Raw genomic sequence first — 15,979 nt, 5'->3', positions numbered from 1 at the left:
GGCCGGCGTGGCGCTCTCCTCCTCCTCGGCGGCGGCTGCTGCTGCGTGCGTAGATCGAAGTATCGAACCGATCGGGGTGAACTTTGGTTGGTGGGGGTGGTGATCAGATCGATTTCGCTGTGAGGTTCGAGGCGCGGCGAGGTGTGCTCCGTATATAGGGGTGGAATTATACGGGGGTAGGATTCGAACTCGGCGCTAGCTGTGTGTCGATGTCCGTTTCAGTTTCTGAAGAAATCCATAATCGGAAACGCGTTTTAGCTCCCCCGGGTGCAGGTGCACGCGCTATCAGTGGGGCGCGAATTGCTCACTCCCGTTCATCATGAGCAACCCGGGTGTGGATTGCAGTCTCGCGAGGCGTGTGCAGCGGTTGATCGATTTCTATCGGCTATGGACAAGCGAACACACACGCACGAAGCACTCGGACTCGGTAGATGCTAGCTGAATGGTTGTCATCAATGGCGTGCAAGAAAGTAAACTCATTGCCTTAACCACACTGGAAATTTGGCAGGGGCCTTCGATGCATGTGCTTCTGCGGTAGTTCATCAGTTCTTGGTCTTCTTGCTCGCTGGATGGTGAAATTGAAATATAGAATTAACTAGCAAAAATGCACGTGCGTTGCAACGGGAAAAAAGCTAATGTTGTGTGATAATGATTATAGTTATTTTATAGTTCCATGGGAGTTATATGAGATAGTTCTGGACATAAACAATGAATTAAATCTATACTAACCCTATATTCATTCCCCTTCTCTCCGACCGAGAGCGATGGTGTGGCGGCGCATTTCCCCACCCCCACAGTGAAATAATATGATATAGTTGGATTTAATTTTTATCAAATTAACCATGGTTAATAACACACATTGAAATTTTGTTGGAATTTTCGGAGCTTAATTGCTAATTTTGATAATAAAAACATCATTTTAGCATTTATTTAAATAGAAATTCCAATTTCTCTATGGGACATTTCATTTTCAGTCCATTTACTATCTCAGCCCGCAAATGAAGTCTATTTACCTCCCCCAACTCCTCTTTGATTGAGTTGTGTTGGATCCGATGGCCTGCCCTCAGCCCGTCAAGTGTGCGCGGCCCGGCGATGGAGGCAGCCCGATGCGGAGGCGATCTGAGCCGTCCGATTTGATGGATGGCTTGGATCGCCTCCGCGCCTTTGAAGATACCCTAACCCTAACCCTCATGTTCTCCCGTTCTCTCCTGATCATCTTTCCCGGCGATGAGCGAGCGGCAGCGGTGGCGCCTTCTCATTCCGTGTGCGATAGCGGCGGCGGCGCCCTCCCATTCCGCGTTCGACAGCAGCGGCGGTGCGCGAGCGGCGCGCGGGGCGCCCTTCCCCTACAGCGAGCGACGGTGTCAGTTTCCCCGAGAGGATCCGATGGCGTTGGTGGTTGCAAGCGGTGGCCCTCCCACCACCGCAAGCAGCGGCGGTGGCAACGCCCTCCCACCACTGCAAGCAACGGCGTCGGCTTCACCCAGGCAGATCTGGCGGCGACGGCAACTTCCCATGTCGGATTTTGATGTGACCATGGCCACCACGGATGCAACCATTGCTCACATCATGGATGAACAAGAAGATATCGAGATCAAGTACTCCAAGTGCTGGAATCCGATTCGGCCACCTGCAACAGTATCGACTTCAAACGGCCGCCAAATATGCATGTGAGCTCCGTTTTGGGTCCATTAGTATTTGATGGAAAGCTCTCGGAGTCATCTTTCCAATGGATCCAGCTTCATCACCAAATTCCATCCCAGTCAGCCGAAATCACAAAAAGAAGGTGCTGCATCACCTATAATAGGCCTATGGGCTTGTAAATTCGCCTGGGACCCCGGCCCAAGTAGGGCCCAAGTAGGGTGCGCCCCAACCAGGTGAAGCACGACCCTAGGGTTTCCTTAGGTCGTCCTCCCACCTCCTTAAATAGTTAGGTACCCCTTTAGAGTTTCTTGGGTTTTGTTTAGATGAAAGTTTAGCCATTGCTACTTCCTTGCAGCGCGCGTGTCGGCTAGACCGTCCGTCTGCTTGTATTCGAAACCCCAACTTATCTTGTGTATTCATTCCTATTTGCAATTCAGATTGCTTTTATCTTGTTCTTGCTTGTTTCTTCGATTTGCTTGCAGGAATAAGGTTGATCTGCACCGGCAAGATCAACAACCCATGGAGAGGTGTATCGATCGCTAAGGCGCAACACAACGTCTCGTACGGTTGTAGTCGGATCGTCAACGTTTCTCCCAAATCGTAGTTATCGCAACTCACCGAAAGATCGGGCCAATAACAGCCTTGAGTGTCGAGAGGAACTCAGGGTTCATCAGGTGGTATCAGAGCTTTCGTTGCTCGGTGAGTTTTCATTTACCTATAACCAGAAAATAGCCCGAAAAAAAAATTCATACATTACCTAGCCACATTTGTGCCATTGCATTGTTCTTTTCAGTTTTTGCTTTGTTGAATTTTGTGTTGCATCGTCACGTCGTGTTGCTGGTCATAGCGTTTAGTTCGTTTAGAGTTTCGAGTTCTGGTCACGTTTTGTACCACTGTCATCGTCGTCGTCGTGTGCTTTATTGTCGTCGGGACCTATGAAAACGGAATCGTCTTTCCGCCAAGGTTTCATTTTTCTAGTTTTCAGAAGTTTCTATCGGTCAGTTTTGTTGTTGCTGAGTTGCATCTAGTTTTTTGTGGTGTGATTCTGCGCTGTCCCGAGGCCGTGTTGCTTCCGTGTGTTCCTTTTGCCGTACATGTGTGTGCGAGGAAGAAGGAAGGAGGAGAGATCTGTCTAGATTAGATTGGATTGGTTTCTGTTTGGTGGCCAACGTAGAAAAGAAAAAGGAAGGGAGGGATTTGTCTCTGTTTTCACATGGAGCCTTTCCATAGATCGGGAATCAATCTCCACCCGTGACCGAGATCTCCAGCCACGGTTTCCTCTCGACATTGGTGAGTCCGACTCCCTCCATCCCCTCTCCTCACGGTATAGACAGCTTGGTGAAAAATTTTCGTGTATCGGATTGGAGATCCGTCTGCAAAAACAGAAGCTACGGGACGAGAGCATTCCATTTTTGTATAGTTTTAATTTTGAGTTTGGACATTTACAGTTGAGTCCCTATATTTTTTTATATTTACATTTGAGTCCCTATAAACTTGCTTTATAGTCCTTGAGGTTGTTTTTGTGAAAAAAAATCCAAAAAAAAAGAAAAAAAAGGCAGAAAGGTGCATAAAAAAAGAAAAGAAAAGCCGCACCAAAAAAAAGAAAAGAAAAAGAAAGAAAGAAGAAAAAAAAAGGAAAAGAGAAAAATCAGTTGTATGTTTGAATTTGCTTTCATATATCAGAGTTGTGCATAAGTTGTTCCTAGTGCTATCTTGTGGTACCGTTTGTGTCTAGGCTCGCGTCTCTAGTACGATCTAGCCTAGGACCAGCATGGTACTTGACTTTGAAGCATTATTCAACTTTGCATTCTCTGATTTGAACCATTGCTTTCCTTTGCTACATATATAAGCCTACCCAGAGCTCCACAGATTTGATTGCAGCCGTACAGCAAGTGTTTGCCGAGGCATCGATACATCCAACCTCTATTGGGGTGCTTGGTTGAGTCGGTGTACATCACCATTCCACTTGCATTGGTAAGATCTTATAAGAGCTTGGTTAAAAGCTTGAGTGTGTGTGAGATTTAAGCTGCCACTACCTAGTAGTTGATAGGAGCGTGTATATTCTTGTGTATGTTTCTTGTTTGCTGCTAACCATGGCAGGATTGCGCAACGGGAAACAAGATGGTCATGCTCAACGTCAACATCTTCACCATCAACGAGGTATAGTGACTTCTTCACGCATCACATATGAGGTACATGATAATGATCTTACAAGGGTAGAATCTAAATTGCCTAGTTTTGATGGTAAGTATGATTCCGCCGCTTATGTTAATTGGGAGCTAGCAGTAGAAAAACAATTTGATGAGTATGATTTTTCTAATGCTCAAATGATTAAGGCTGCTAGTAATAAGTGTACCGGTTCTGCATCTTTTTGGTGGTATACTATAGGAAATAATCTTGAAACTTGGGATGAATGCAAAATACTGATGAGAAAAAGATTTGTGTTTTCATACTATAGACGTGCTCTCCTTGAGAAATTTGAACATCTAAAACAAGGTGACAAAACTGTTAGGAGTACTTTCATGATTTTAAAATATGTATCACTTATAGTGATTTACAAGAATCTAATGAGAACACAATGACTAGATTTTTCAGAGGGCTTAATTCCAATATTCAGGCTGGGCTTGTTAATGTGACATATAATCATATAGGCCAATTGTTCATGCTTGCTTGCAATGTTGAGCGCAAAATTTTGGAGAACCCAACGGAGCAACAAGCTATGCTTGTGCCTCCTATCACTGATGTTTTGCAGGAAGTTCAGAACAGTCCCCAAAATAAGAAGAACGATATGTTTGAGATGTCACTTCCTTCACTCGCGAATGAGGAGAAGGCTGATGCACCTACATTATCTGAAAAGGGCATAAAAGGTAAATTAAATGGTGCAGAAATTACTCAAGGTGAGTATGCTTCTGATGAATTACATTTTTCCACTTTCCATGTTGACGTCGAGCAAACTTTAGTGGAACCTACTTCTGAATTGCCTTTGTCACAAGTTGATTTGCATTCTGTTCCTTGTGATAAAGAAGAGTTGTGCGATAGTGCTTCACTTATATCCATTCCACAACTAGTGAATGAACATGCTACTTTTAATCTTGATTCTCCATGTACTGAATTTAAGTATGTTATTCACACGTCAAGCGAGAATGATGAACTTCAATTGCAATCTTCTTTAAATACATTGGGCTATATTATGTTTGATGGTTCTTGTGAGCTCAATTGTTTGAAGGACAAAATATTTGCTCATTCTGATTTGCCATGTCCTCGTAATGTTATATTTCACATGTTTGGCGATTATAATGATCTTGGAATATATTTTGTGCATAGAGTTTACATCTGCTCAGATTTAGAACTTCCTGTACATGTGGATAAAATATGCAAGCTAGAGAAAAATGTTATTGCTGACCAAATTGTCTCGAGTTTGCCTTGTTTTGATTGGAAGAAACAGGTTGTTGTAAATGGACTACGCAAAGAGCACCATATGAAAAAACCGAGGACGGTTTTCCGTGAAGAAGGGCAGGATGATGTGACCATGGCTACCATGGGTGCAACCATTGCTCACGTCATGGATGAACAAGAAGATATCGAGATCAAGTACTCCAAGTGCTGGAATCCGATTCGGCCACCTGCAATAGTATCGACTTCAAACGGCCGCCAAATATGCATGCGAGCTCCGTTTTGGGTCCATGAGTACTTGATGAAAAGCTCTCGGAGTCATCTTTCCAATGGATCCAGCTTCATCACCAAATTCCATCCCAGTCGGCCGAAATCACAAAAAGAATGTGCTGCGTCACCTATAATGGGCCTATGGGCTTGTAACTTCGTCTGGGACCCCGGCCCAAGTGGGGACCAAGTGGGGTGCGCCCCAACCAGGTGGAGCACGACCCTAGGGTTCCCTTAGGTCGTCCTCCCACCTCCTTAAATAGTTAGGTACCCCTTTAGAGTTTCTTGGGTTTTGTTTAGATGAAAGTTTAGCCATTGCTACTTCCTTGCAGCGCGCGTGTCGGCTAGACCGTCCGTCTGCTTGTATTCGAAACCCCAACTTATCTTGTGTATTCATTCCTATTTGCAATTCAGATTGCTTTTATCTTGTTCTTGCTTGTTTCTTCGATTTGCTTGCAGGAATAAGGTTGATCTGCACCGGCAAGATCAACAACCCATGGAGAGGTGTATCGATCGCTAAGGCGCAACACAACGTCTCGTATGGTTGTAGTCGGATCGTCAACGTTTCTCCCAAATCGTAGTTATCGCAACTCACCGAAAGATCGGGCCAATAACAGCCTTGAGTGTCGAGAGGAACTCAGGGTTCATCAGATTTAGCGGCATCGGGAGATTGAGATAAGATTTGTGTGCTTTTTATTATTTTTCCCATTCCTTTTCTCTTTCTTTGGATTGTCGTATTGGATTTCAATCATGTTTATGGATGAAAAGTTGATGTTATGGACGAAAATTTTCACGGACGACGGAAGCAAATTGAATCGGACTTTTTTTCGCCTGATTTTTTTCACCCTTTCTTTTCAGGGACGGAATCGGATTCGGTTTTTTTACCACGTCACATATAATCGGATTCGATTTTTTTTGCCCGATTTTTTTGCCTTTGTTTCACGGACGGACGACAGAAACACTTTTAATTTTTTAAGTAGTAGAGATAAGTAGAGATAGAGAGGTATAGTTTTGAGGCGCTCTTTATATCAACCGTAAAAATGTCAACTTTCTCGTTTTTCGTTAGCACGTTTTTCAAACTGTTAAATGACGTGTTTTTTTAAAATAAATTCTATATAGAAGTTGTTTAAAAAAATTCAAATAAATCTATTTTTTAAGTTCATAATTATTTATGTGCTAATTACGTGCCTTAAAAATCTGACTTCAAGACTGCCGATCGAAGGCAACCTGAGTTGGAGGGCTTTCCTTCTTTCTTTTTTTTTTTTTCGGATGAGAAGTCTAGTCGGACGTTTTTTTTTTCTTTTTTTAGACTCGGACCTTTGTTTTCATTTTCATTTTTTAGGAGTGGGACCTTTGTTTTTCATTTTTTAAGTTTAATCAGGGGTTGTATCAATACAAATAAATATAATGAAAATCTCTGCTTGCTACATTTGCTGTTTCTGAAATTTTTTCCATCATTTCCTACCAACTCTGCTTACACTCTTCTTCCATTTCTGACAGCTAACATTGTTTTAATTATGGATTTTCATTAGTCCAACCTCTATATATATATATAAAGGATATACCCAGTTCGGGATGGTGGAAGAAACGCCGTCCCATTTTTTATTAAGAAGAAAGGGTACCTCAATTACATTTGTACAACAAATAAGGTTATTGCGACCTCTGACACATACACGAGTTCTCTGACAGCTTACACCCAACCAGCAGGCCATTCGTCTTCTCTCTATACATATACACGGCTGGTTCTAGAGGTCACTGAATTCAGGGGCGTCCTAGCCAAATCGGATCCCCGTGCGAAATATTAAAATAGACTCTAGTAGCCTACTAAATTTTTTATATAGTAAAAGTAAAAACGAGTGTGGCGATTAGCCGATCATCAGCGATGAAGCAGAAGCGGAGGCCGGAGGGAACTGGGGAGAGGAGACGAAGCGGCTGCGGTATCGGGACTTCGGCAATACGCGACGACGCGGAAGTACGATGGAAGATGGATTGATTCACCTTCTGCAGCGTTTTGGGCCTTGTGTTTGCTACTATTTAGACTGCAAATTAACAAATTTAAAGCTTTTAATATTATTATATATAGGGCATACTTAATATTTTAGAGGCCCTTAACATTTGGAGGCTCTGTTCGGTCGCACGGTCCCCATGGACTCCTGGGACGCCCCTGCTGAATTTGATCCATCAATACCAGAGAAGAAGACGCTGTCACGTTGTACACTGATAGAGCAACAATGCAGTGTAATGCTCGACTGCAGCGTTACTTGATCAATTTGTCTCTACTAAATATTGGGTGGACAATGATAGGCCAGTTGAGAAATGGTTTTAGGCTTGTTTGGTTTGGAACTAATTTTTGCCGTATCAAAATCATGTGTTCGACGCCATCAGCAACGCCAAGCACCTTATATTGCTAGAGCTAGGGCCTCTTCGGATTAAGAATTTTTTGGAGGTATACTGTTCACAGGGAACTTGTTCTTTCCTATCATTCGGAAGGCACAAACAAGTCATAGCAAAATCTTTGCTGCTGATTACAAAGGAAAAACACAGGAAAAATAACATCCACTCCGACCTCATTTTTTTTCCTTCGCGTAAGACTGAGGCGAGCAATAAACAAGAACTTTTATGAACACAAGCAAAGCAACTGAGCATGAACTCTGGTGGAGGATAGGAATAAAAAGCAATCCAATTAGAAAAAAACAAGTGGAAGAAGCAACTCGAGGTTGCCAGCTGCTCGAGCCTACGATGGCCACGGCGGCAGCTCGCTCCTGTCGCGCGGCCGTGCGAGCTCGTTGGCCAACCGCCGCCTCTCTTGCTCCGCCCGATACGCAGCTCGGCTGCACGCGTGAGCTTGCTCCGCCAACCATTGAGCTCGCCATCCCTGTTTGATTTTGTTTGTTTGCTGCTGCCCTGCCTCCGAAAGATTGGTAAAAGGATGATGCGGTGAATGAACTGATGAATATAGATGGCCAAAAGATCTAAGGCCTGACGGCCCGGCCCACGGCACGGCATTTTGGCCTGGCCCAAGCACGGCACGGCCCGACGGGGGTCGGGCCCGTACCAGCCTAGCCCGACCACCGGGTCGTGCCTGGCCCCCCACCGGCACGTTGGCCCGGCCTGGCACGATGGACTGTCAGGACAGACCCAACACACAAAGAATAGGGAGTAAAAATAGACATATTATATGCCACGGTCTAAAGAATAGGGACATAAAATACACTTATTTTAGCTATATAATATATGGAAAAAGTACAACGAGGGTCCCTCAACTTGTCATCCAATTATAAAATCGTCCCCCAACCGCAAAACCAGATATATATATATAACATCCGTTAACTTACAAAACCGTTCGTTTTACATCTTATCAGACCTTCCTTGTTTTTTTTCTTTTTCGGGGGCTTTTTCATGTGCAAAATCTTTGATGGACTCATGGTTCAGTATGGAGATGTGTCACACATATATATGAGGTAAAATGCTAATTACTTGGCTACTATGGTAAACTGCATTGTTTACATTGGTGCTGGTTGGTGCATGTGTATTTTACTGTACACTGAATCATACAAAGCTTTCTAATAATTTTGTATTATTTTCCTACTGTAAAATTTGGTAAGGTATACTACCATAGATAAATTAGGCCGAATGTTGGGCCATTTTCTCATGGAAAAACTAGTTGTTCTCCTCTCAATAGAGAAGTCAGAAGTGTAATGTATTAACAATATATGTTCACTCCCTTCTAAATGGTGCTTCCTCCATTTCATACTATAAGACTTTCTAGCATTGCCTATATTCATATGTGTCTAGATTCATTAACATCTATATGAAACGGACGAAGTACATAATTGTTGAGAAGGTCTAACTAATGGGTATACATGAAAATAGTTAATACTATCCACGCAATAGAAGTGTTAGGGCTGAGAAACAGCTGCGTACATAATTCTATGAGAAGAACCGGTGCTGTTACATTGAGATCTGACTTATGGATGATGGAATTTGTGCATTAAATTTTAACAAAAACAACCCCATCGTGCATGTCTTAGTAGATAGCTTATCCGAGGTGCTCAGCTCATCACATATGGTTTCGTAGTTGAACCACCTAAAATAAAATTCATTAATTATAGACATTTACATTAAACCATCTTTAATCAGGTGTTCCGAACAAGTTTTTTCCTTTTTGAAGTTGTGTGCTCATATGACAAAATCCAATATGAGATATATGAAACACAACGAGCAAATAGGACAGTTACGTACTGAAAGTTCCAAATAAAATGAAGGTAGTACTCATAGGTAGCCGGGTGCTCAGAGTCGATGTTGTGGTAAGGATGTAATCCGACCCTAGCAACTCTGTTATGTCGCTGATCTTGCTTATTACACAAATGCATTCACAGAAACTCACTGACTGTACCCAATCATAACGCTTTACATTGCTCACAAGAAAGTGTTGGGTACAATTCCCTTGACACAATTTTAATTAGGTATGAGGGATAAGTTGGATATGATAGCCTTGTGGGAATATAACCTCTGAGATGCGCAGTACATCACCTCCTTTGATCTCTTTCCATCTAATTGGAGTTATATAAGCCAATCAGTGACCTTCATGAACAATAAAAACACATTAACAGATTAAAAAAAAGAGTAGTTAAATTTGCACCTGTACTCAGTCACCAAGACGTGGATGAAAAGGGCAATAAAAAGCTTGCTAAACTCTGCCCCGAGACAGAGTCTTATGCCTCCTCCAAATGGCATGTAATTCCTTAGTAGCTCACTCTGCTTTGTCTTGTCCTGTATTTGCCATTTAACTTTGATACATGTTAGAGTTGAAATGATTATGGTATTCATGAGTATTGCTATAAACTTTATAATCAACAGCTTAGCTCCAATATAATTGAGTTTGTCACTGACCGTCCACCTCCATGGATTGAATTCGAGTGGGTCTTCAAACAATGTTGGGTTTAGATCAACTGCCATGGGGCTAATCATGACTAGCCACCCAGCTGGGATTGTATAGCCTGATGAAGAAGAAATAAATCATCCAATAACCATTTGCAAACCAATTGTACATACTATTTTTGTATGGTACACTTCATTATGCAATATAATTCTACGGTTGGTATAAGTTTGTACCTTTCACTTTCACATCTGCTAGGGTTTTCCTGAAAATTCCAGGTGCAACGTTACTAATTCGAGTAATTTCGTGGACAACCTTCAGGAGAAACATGTTCAATTGAGTTAATTAACCAAAAAATTACCAAAATTGCTATGGTTGATGGTTCAAAATAGGAGTTTGCATATTGACAAATCACCTGTGAAGTGAACATCAAGGATTTGTACTCTTCCCAAGTGAACCCAGAATTCAGACTGCCTCGTTTGTTCAGGATCGTTGTATGCTCCTCCTGGAATGACATAATTATTGACGCGTAAATTAATGGCTACTCTTTCACTGTCAAGTTAAGCTTTTGGCACACTAACGTGAAGACGGATGTGTGCAACCAAAGCAAAAATGTTTTTCCTCAGGATTGACATAAACTGTTCAAGAGATTTTTTATAGCTATTGGGAGGTACCTCACCTTTTAGGTGTTTGCGGTAAAAGGTGAGGTACATCGAAGATATACTGAAAGTAACAGAATTTAACAAAAAAAAAAGTGTAGTACCTCAAAGATTTTAACCTTGGAACCTATGTTTCTTACATACAATTGAGATTTTAAATGTTTGACTTGTAATGTTTCAGATATATTTTCTTTGGGTAGCTGATTTGTAGTTTAGGTTATTGATTTGATTATGATTGTAGAATTTGGTATGCTTTCAAAACAAGCAGGTGCCTGTAAGTGCCTCTCCTGCTGTAACTTTCCTAATGAAACAAGCAGGTAGTCTAGTTTTAAAAAACAATATAATGTTTGTTGAGTACAAAGGACAAACCTTAAGCTCCTTGACAACTTTTGGATTGTCGGTGAGAAACTTAAAACCGACAGACAAGGTCGATGATAGTGTTGCAAAACTGGCAAATAAGAGTGCAGAAAGTACATCTACAGCAAAATTGACATCTATCACCGGATTTTCACTCTGTAGTTCTTCAATAATTTGGTCAATAAGATCATTATATTTTTCCCCAGGTGCACTTAGCCTCTCTTTTAATAAATCAGTCAGTGTTTTATGCACGTTTCTCCTGCCCTACAAAGAAAAGCATCAGAAGGTCGAGGCGACAAAATCAGAACATTTTTCATAGGTAAAGGGTCAGCTCCTAATTAGTATTTCGAGAAGTATCTAGTTTTCTCTGATAAAGTCAAAAAATTGGTTCCTCATTGAGCTACTTGGACACAAATATACCTGCATGCATCGGTAAAATGATGTCCCTGGAAAATATATGGGGAAAGAGACCATTCCCTGGAAGAACTCCTGAAAGTTTTTCCTCAATTCTCTTGACTTGGTGGGGTTGAAGCCAATCAACTTCTTAGCGACCAGATCAAATATCATCTATAATATCATAAGGAAAAAAAATATATTAATCCCCTCTCCATTTTCTTTCACTTAGTCCATTTGTACAATTTTTTTAGAGAAGGGTTTTTTTTTACCCGACCTCTACATCCAACCAGATGTATACATCCTTTCTTAAATTGGGAACTTAGTCCGTCAAATATCCCAACTTAGGACCTTATGATGCTACTAGTTTAAGACATACTGATCATAACTAAATGATGATAAAGGTTTGAATTGTTAACCTACATTCGATATGCCGTCCTTCACCTCAATGCTGGGGTTCATGACCCACGTCGCGAAGCTCTCCCTCACGGCGCTCTCCAGTTCAGGAAGGAGTGATTCTTTCAAGTTTGTAGGGCCAAAGAGCTTGGACGCGAAACTCCGGACGAACTTATTAACGGCACCACTATACGTGGTGAGGCTTTTCTTGCCAAAGATGGTGTTCGTCGTCTCTGGGTACCAGCTACGGAACAGCTTGCCCTCCTGCTGGAACACGAACCGGTTCACCTCTGGATCGAGGGAAATGACCAGAGGCTGCCCCACTAGGCTTGTCTTGAAGATTGGCCCATATCTAAAGATCACAAAACCAAGGTGCTATATTTAACATCAGAAACCAAATTTTCGACACTCTTATGAGTTTAGCTAAAATTTCATTGAAGGCTTCAAAATTCATTTTTTCTCTTCTTGTTTGGTGATTTTGGATGCCTTTCGTCCTACTTGAGATTGTTTTAAATTTGATACAAACTCACCAAATACTCATTTTACTAATGGACTCCATAGGTGTCTCATAGTACAAAAAAAAATTACCAATAGGCTTAGTAGGGGATATGTGACGATGATTGCTTTCGCAGTAGAAATTTTACTTCGCTTGTTTTAGCTATAAGACAACCAGGGTGTGGTATAGTGTGTGTTATATATATATATATATATTATGTCTATTTGGTGAAAATACAATATTATCTTTCGATGATGTGTTGAAAGTTAAAAATTATGCATTTTGATACAGTCATAGATGTTTGTTACTGAGAGTAACATACCAATGGCAAATATTGTTATTTGGAGAAAAAAAATGGTGGTCACAAATTGAACCCTAACCTCTTGAGCCTTTCCTTGTAGTAGCTCGGCATGTCAATAGATGCGCTCGCTCTAAAGAAGCGGAATGTCTCACCAACAAGAGGCAAGCCCATGGAGCCAGGAGGGAGCTTCCCATCGCATTGGGGATTCATCCATCTGTACACCCAGTGAGCAAACCACCCAGTGACAAATGCAACACCACATGTGCAGAGAGCCTTGAAAAGATATGAAACTGATGACAGAAACTCCATCTTCTCCTCACACTACTATAGCTAACTGAGGCTGGAGAGCATGTATATATACAGAAATGCAGTGGGAGAGGGAGAGAGAGAGATGACCTTATTTTCATATCATTGAATTAATTTGTCACCTAATTTTAGGGCCTCTTTGTTTAGGTTTAGATTTATTGGCTTAACTTTTAAGCCACCTTATTGGCTTATATAAATTATAAGCTGGTGGATTTAATTTTCTAAGTTCAGTGGTGGAGCCATACCTCTACCTCACATAAGTAAAAAGAAACAAACGAAAAAACTGCTTGTTTGTTTATGCTTAGAGTTTTTGACTTACTAGAAAAATTATCCGTACGTTGCAACGTGTGAGGACTATTTTAATCTTATTATTGTTATACGGTTTAATTAAGGTGAAATTTACTATGAGAATTCGCTTGGATATATATTTTTTCTATAAAATCATGAGATGCAATTAGGAGTCCGATCATCTCAAGTTAGAATGCGAGTTTTTTTAAAAAGATTTCTTATACGACTCCTGTATTTTCAAAAGCGAACGAAGTTAGAACCCGACTCAAATACGGATTTATATTTCCAATAGCGAACAAACTAATAACCGATTCATACACGGATGACGTACCAAAGTACCGGCAAAAATATTTTTAATTTTTATAATACTAGAGATAGAGATAGAGATAGGACTTTAGAAACAATGCGTGGTCCATGGAATCGTTGCGTGTCCCTGGCATTTCTTTAACAAATTAAAGTGTCCTTGGCCTAAGCAGCTGGTTGGTCGACCGTCCTTTCCTACGTTTGTACTCCCTTCTGTTTTTAAATATTTGACGCCATTGATTTTTTTTAAATATGTTTGACCATTCATTTAATTCAAAAACTTTTGTGAAATATTAAAACTATATGTATACATAAAAGTATATTTAACAATAAATCAAATAATAGAAAAAGAAATAATAATTACTTTTGGGATGAAGAGAGTACATGGTTTGATGAACGGTCAAATATTTTTAAAAAAGTCAACGGCGTTAAACATTTTGGGATGAAGGGAGTACATGGTTATTTGATAATTTCCTAATTGAGGTGTGTCCGGCCGGCCTCCCGTATTTGCTGGCACTGTTGCAATAGGACCCGTTACTGCTCCCTTTGTTGTCACGTACTTGCAGCGGTAAAATGGAATTTTTCTCTATCACATTTGTTTTCATATTTTTACGAAATAAAAAAATAAATATGAATAACCCGGATATTAAAACGGGACCCAAAATATTACTCAATACAAATAAGTGTGAATACGAACCAGAAAAAATATGTTGACGAACATTTATCAAAACAAGAAACCTCTTAAACGACACTTATAACATATTATTGATGGTTAGATACCTTGATTCTGAAATAAAAAAATATTTAGCATATAGACCATATTTTTATCTATCCAGACAGTTTTTGAGCATTTTCTTTTTCCACCTAATACCAGTGCTACCGTATTCATTTTCATTTCAGAAGGAAAAAAGTCCAAACTCATTCTTGAATTCGACACTATCCATTATTATCCGTGCCGATAGACTCCGTTTTCGGAAATCGTCGAATCAATTAGAAACTGTCCTATGCATTTTTCAGTCCTATCTACCTGCATGCGCTTGTTATTGTTCCTGTCAAGCCCATGCTGTCTACTACACTCCACAAGGGTACTGTCAGTTAGTAAAGGGCAGGCTTGAAGAGTGGGCTCGCTGGAGCTAGGGACAAAAACAACCATTGATTTATTTGTGTTCTTTTCTTCTTTGCAATCATCACTCCAAATAAAACCCTACTGAAATGGTTGTTCGTGTTCATCTGGGAGAATAGTATCATTCTTCTCACCACAATGAATTCAAACATATGCCAGGAGGCAGGGATTTCATCTCTATAGACACTACTACAATACCCATTTTTCCGGGCAGTTGGATAGATTATCTCGTGCGGTCGGCCTGGTCCGCCTGCAACTCCTCGTCTGGTAAAATCATTATTTTCGCGTGCGGGCGGGCCGACCACACGGGATAATCGATTATCCCGTGCGGTCGTGTTATACGGACCGCACGGTGCAATAAGGCCGACCGCACGGGGACGACCGCACGGGATAATCGATTATCCCGTGCGGTCAAATTATACCGACCGCATGGGATAATAGGTTAGCCCCCACAGCTAGCACGTGCTAGGGCGACCGCACGGGATAATTCGTGCCGTCACCCTAGCACGTGCTAGCCGTCTGGGATAACCTATTATCCCGTGCTGTCGGTATAATTTGACATCACAGGACAATAGATGGAAAAATAGCCGAAATTGAGCGAGCTCAGTTACAAACATCAAATTAAATCAAACTACATAGAAAGTATAGTGTTTCTAATATTACAAGTATCCCTCGCGACAAATAAACCTTTTAGTCCACAACATGTTCCCTCTCCCACTCTGTTAGGTTCTTGAATTTGGGGTCCGTAGTAAGTTCGCTATGAGGATCGTGGAACTATCCTAGATGATTGCAGATGTCGCGACAAATGAACCGGCACAAGTCCGCGCACAAGTTGATAAGCGTTTTCTAATTGAACCGGCTTGCGCTATAATGGATGCTCGGGAGCTATGGAAAGTAAAAGACAAATGATTTGTGTTACAATCAAGTTTAATGAACTATTTGCAATATCTAAGGAGCATGATGACTTACATCTGTAAACTCAGTTCTGTATCTCCCACTGACCCTGAGCATCACACACACACGTAATAACCACATAGGTTCGTCAAGCTAGATTGCTTATAACACTGCATACACAAGTGGACACGTCAGAAGTAAGAAGTGACAATCGTGATGTACGTACCGAATAAATGCTAACATACCGGCCAGCGTCCCCTTATGTACAGTTCTCTCTACT

The 15,979-nt window shown here is 41.2% G+C and overlaps 1 protein-coding gene across 2 annotated transcripts; it reads right to left on the bottom strand.

Annotated features, from left to right (window-relative positions):
- Positions 1-9,382: 9,382 nt before the first annotated feature.
- LOC136353867 (cytochrome P450 87A3-like) lies at positions 9,383-13,138 on the bottom strand. 2 transcript variants are annotated; one of them, XM_066305152.1, is made up of 9 exons: positions 12,865-13,138; positions 12,016-12,340; positions 11,620-11,766; positions 11,212-11,463; positions 10,599-10,688; positions 10,420-10,498; positions 10,198-10,304; positions 9,947-10,077; positions 9,383-9,857 (listed from the first exon to the last, which is right to left on the bottom strand). In XM_066305152.1, exons 1-9 carry the CDS (start codon positions 13,092-13,094, stop codon positions 9,767-9,769), a joined length of 1,452 nt encoding a protein of 483 aa, XP_066161249.1. In that variant the 5' UTR covers positions 13,095-13,138; the 3' UTR covers positions 9,383-9,766. The 2 variants fall into 2 exon arrangements, with proteins under 2 accessions (XP_066161249.1, XP_066161250.1); XM_066305153.1 differs by lacking the exon at positions 11,212-11,463.
- Between the last annotated feature and the right edge of the window lie 2,841 nt (positions 13,139-15,979).

This window comes from Oryza sativa, chromosome 11 (genome assembly GCF_034140825.1).
Source record: "Oryza sativa Japonica Group chromosome 11, ASM3414082v1".
Lineage (NCBI taxonomy): Eukaryota > Viridiplantae > Streptophyta > Magnoliopsida > Poales > Poaceae > Oryza > Oryza sativa.
Note: the sequence above shows the minus strand (reverse complement) of the source record. Positions and strands in the feature narration are given on the sequence as shown.

Excerpts from the sequence above, each read along its gene's own strand:
- LOC136353867 (XM_066305152.1), bottom strand. The coding sequence starts at position 13,094 with ATGGAGTTTCTGTCATCAGTTTCATATCTTTTCAAGGCTCTCTGCACA. Across the intron at positions 11,464-11,619 it reads CATTTTACCGATGCATGCAG|GGCAGGAGAAACGTGCATAA; the intron begins GTATATTTGTGT and ends TTTTCTTTGTAG. Across the intron at positions 9,858-9,946 it reads GTCTTGGTGACTGAGTACAG|ATGGAAAGAGATCAAAGGAG; the intron begins GTGCAAATTTAA and ends AACTCCAATTAG.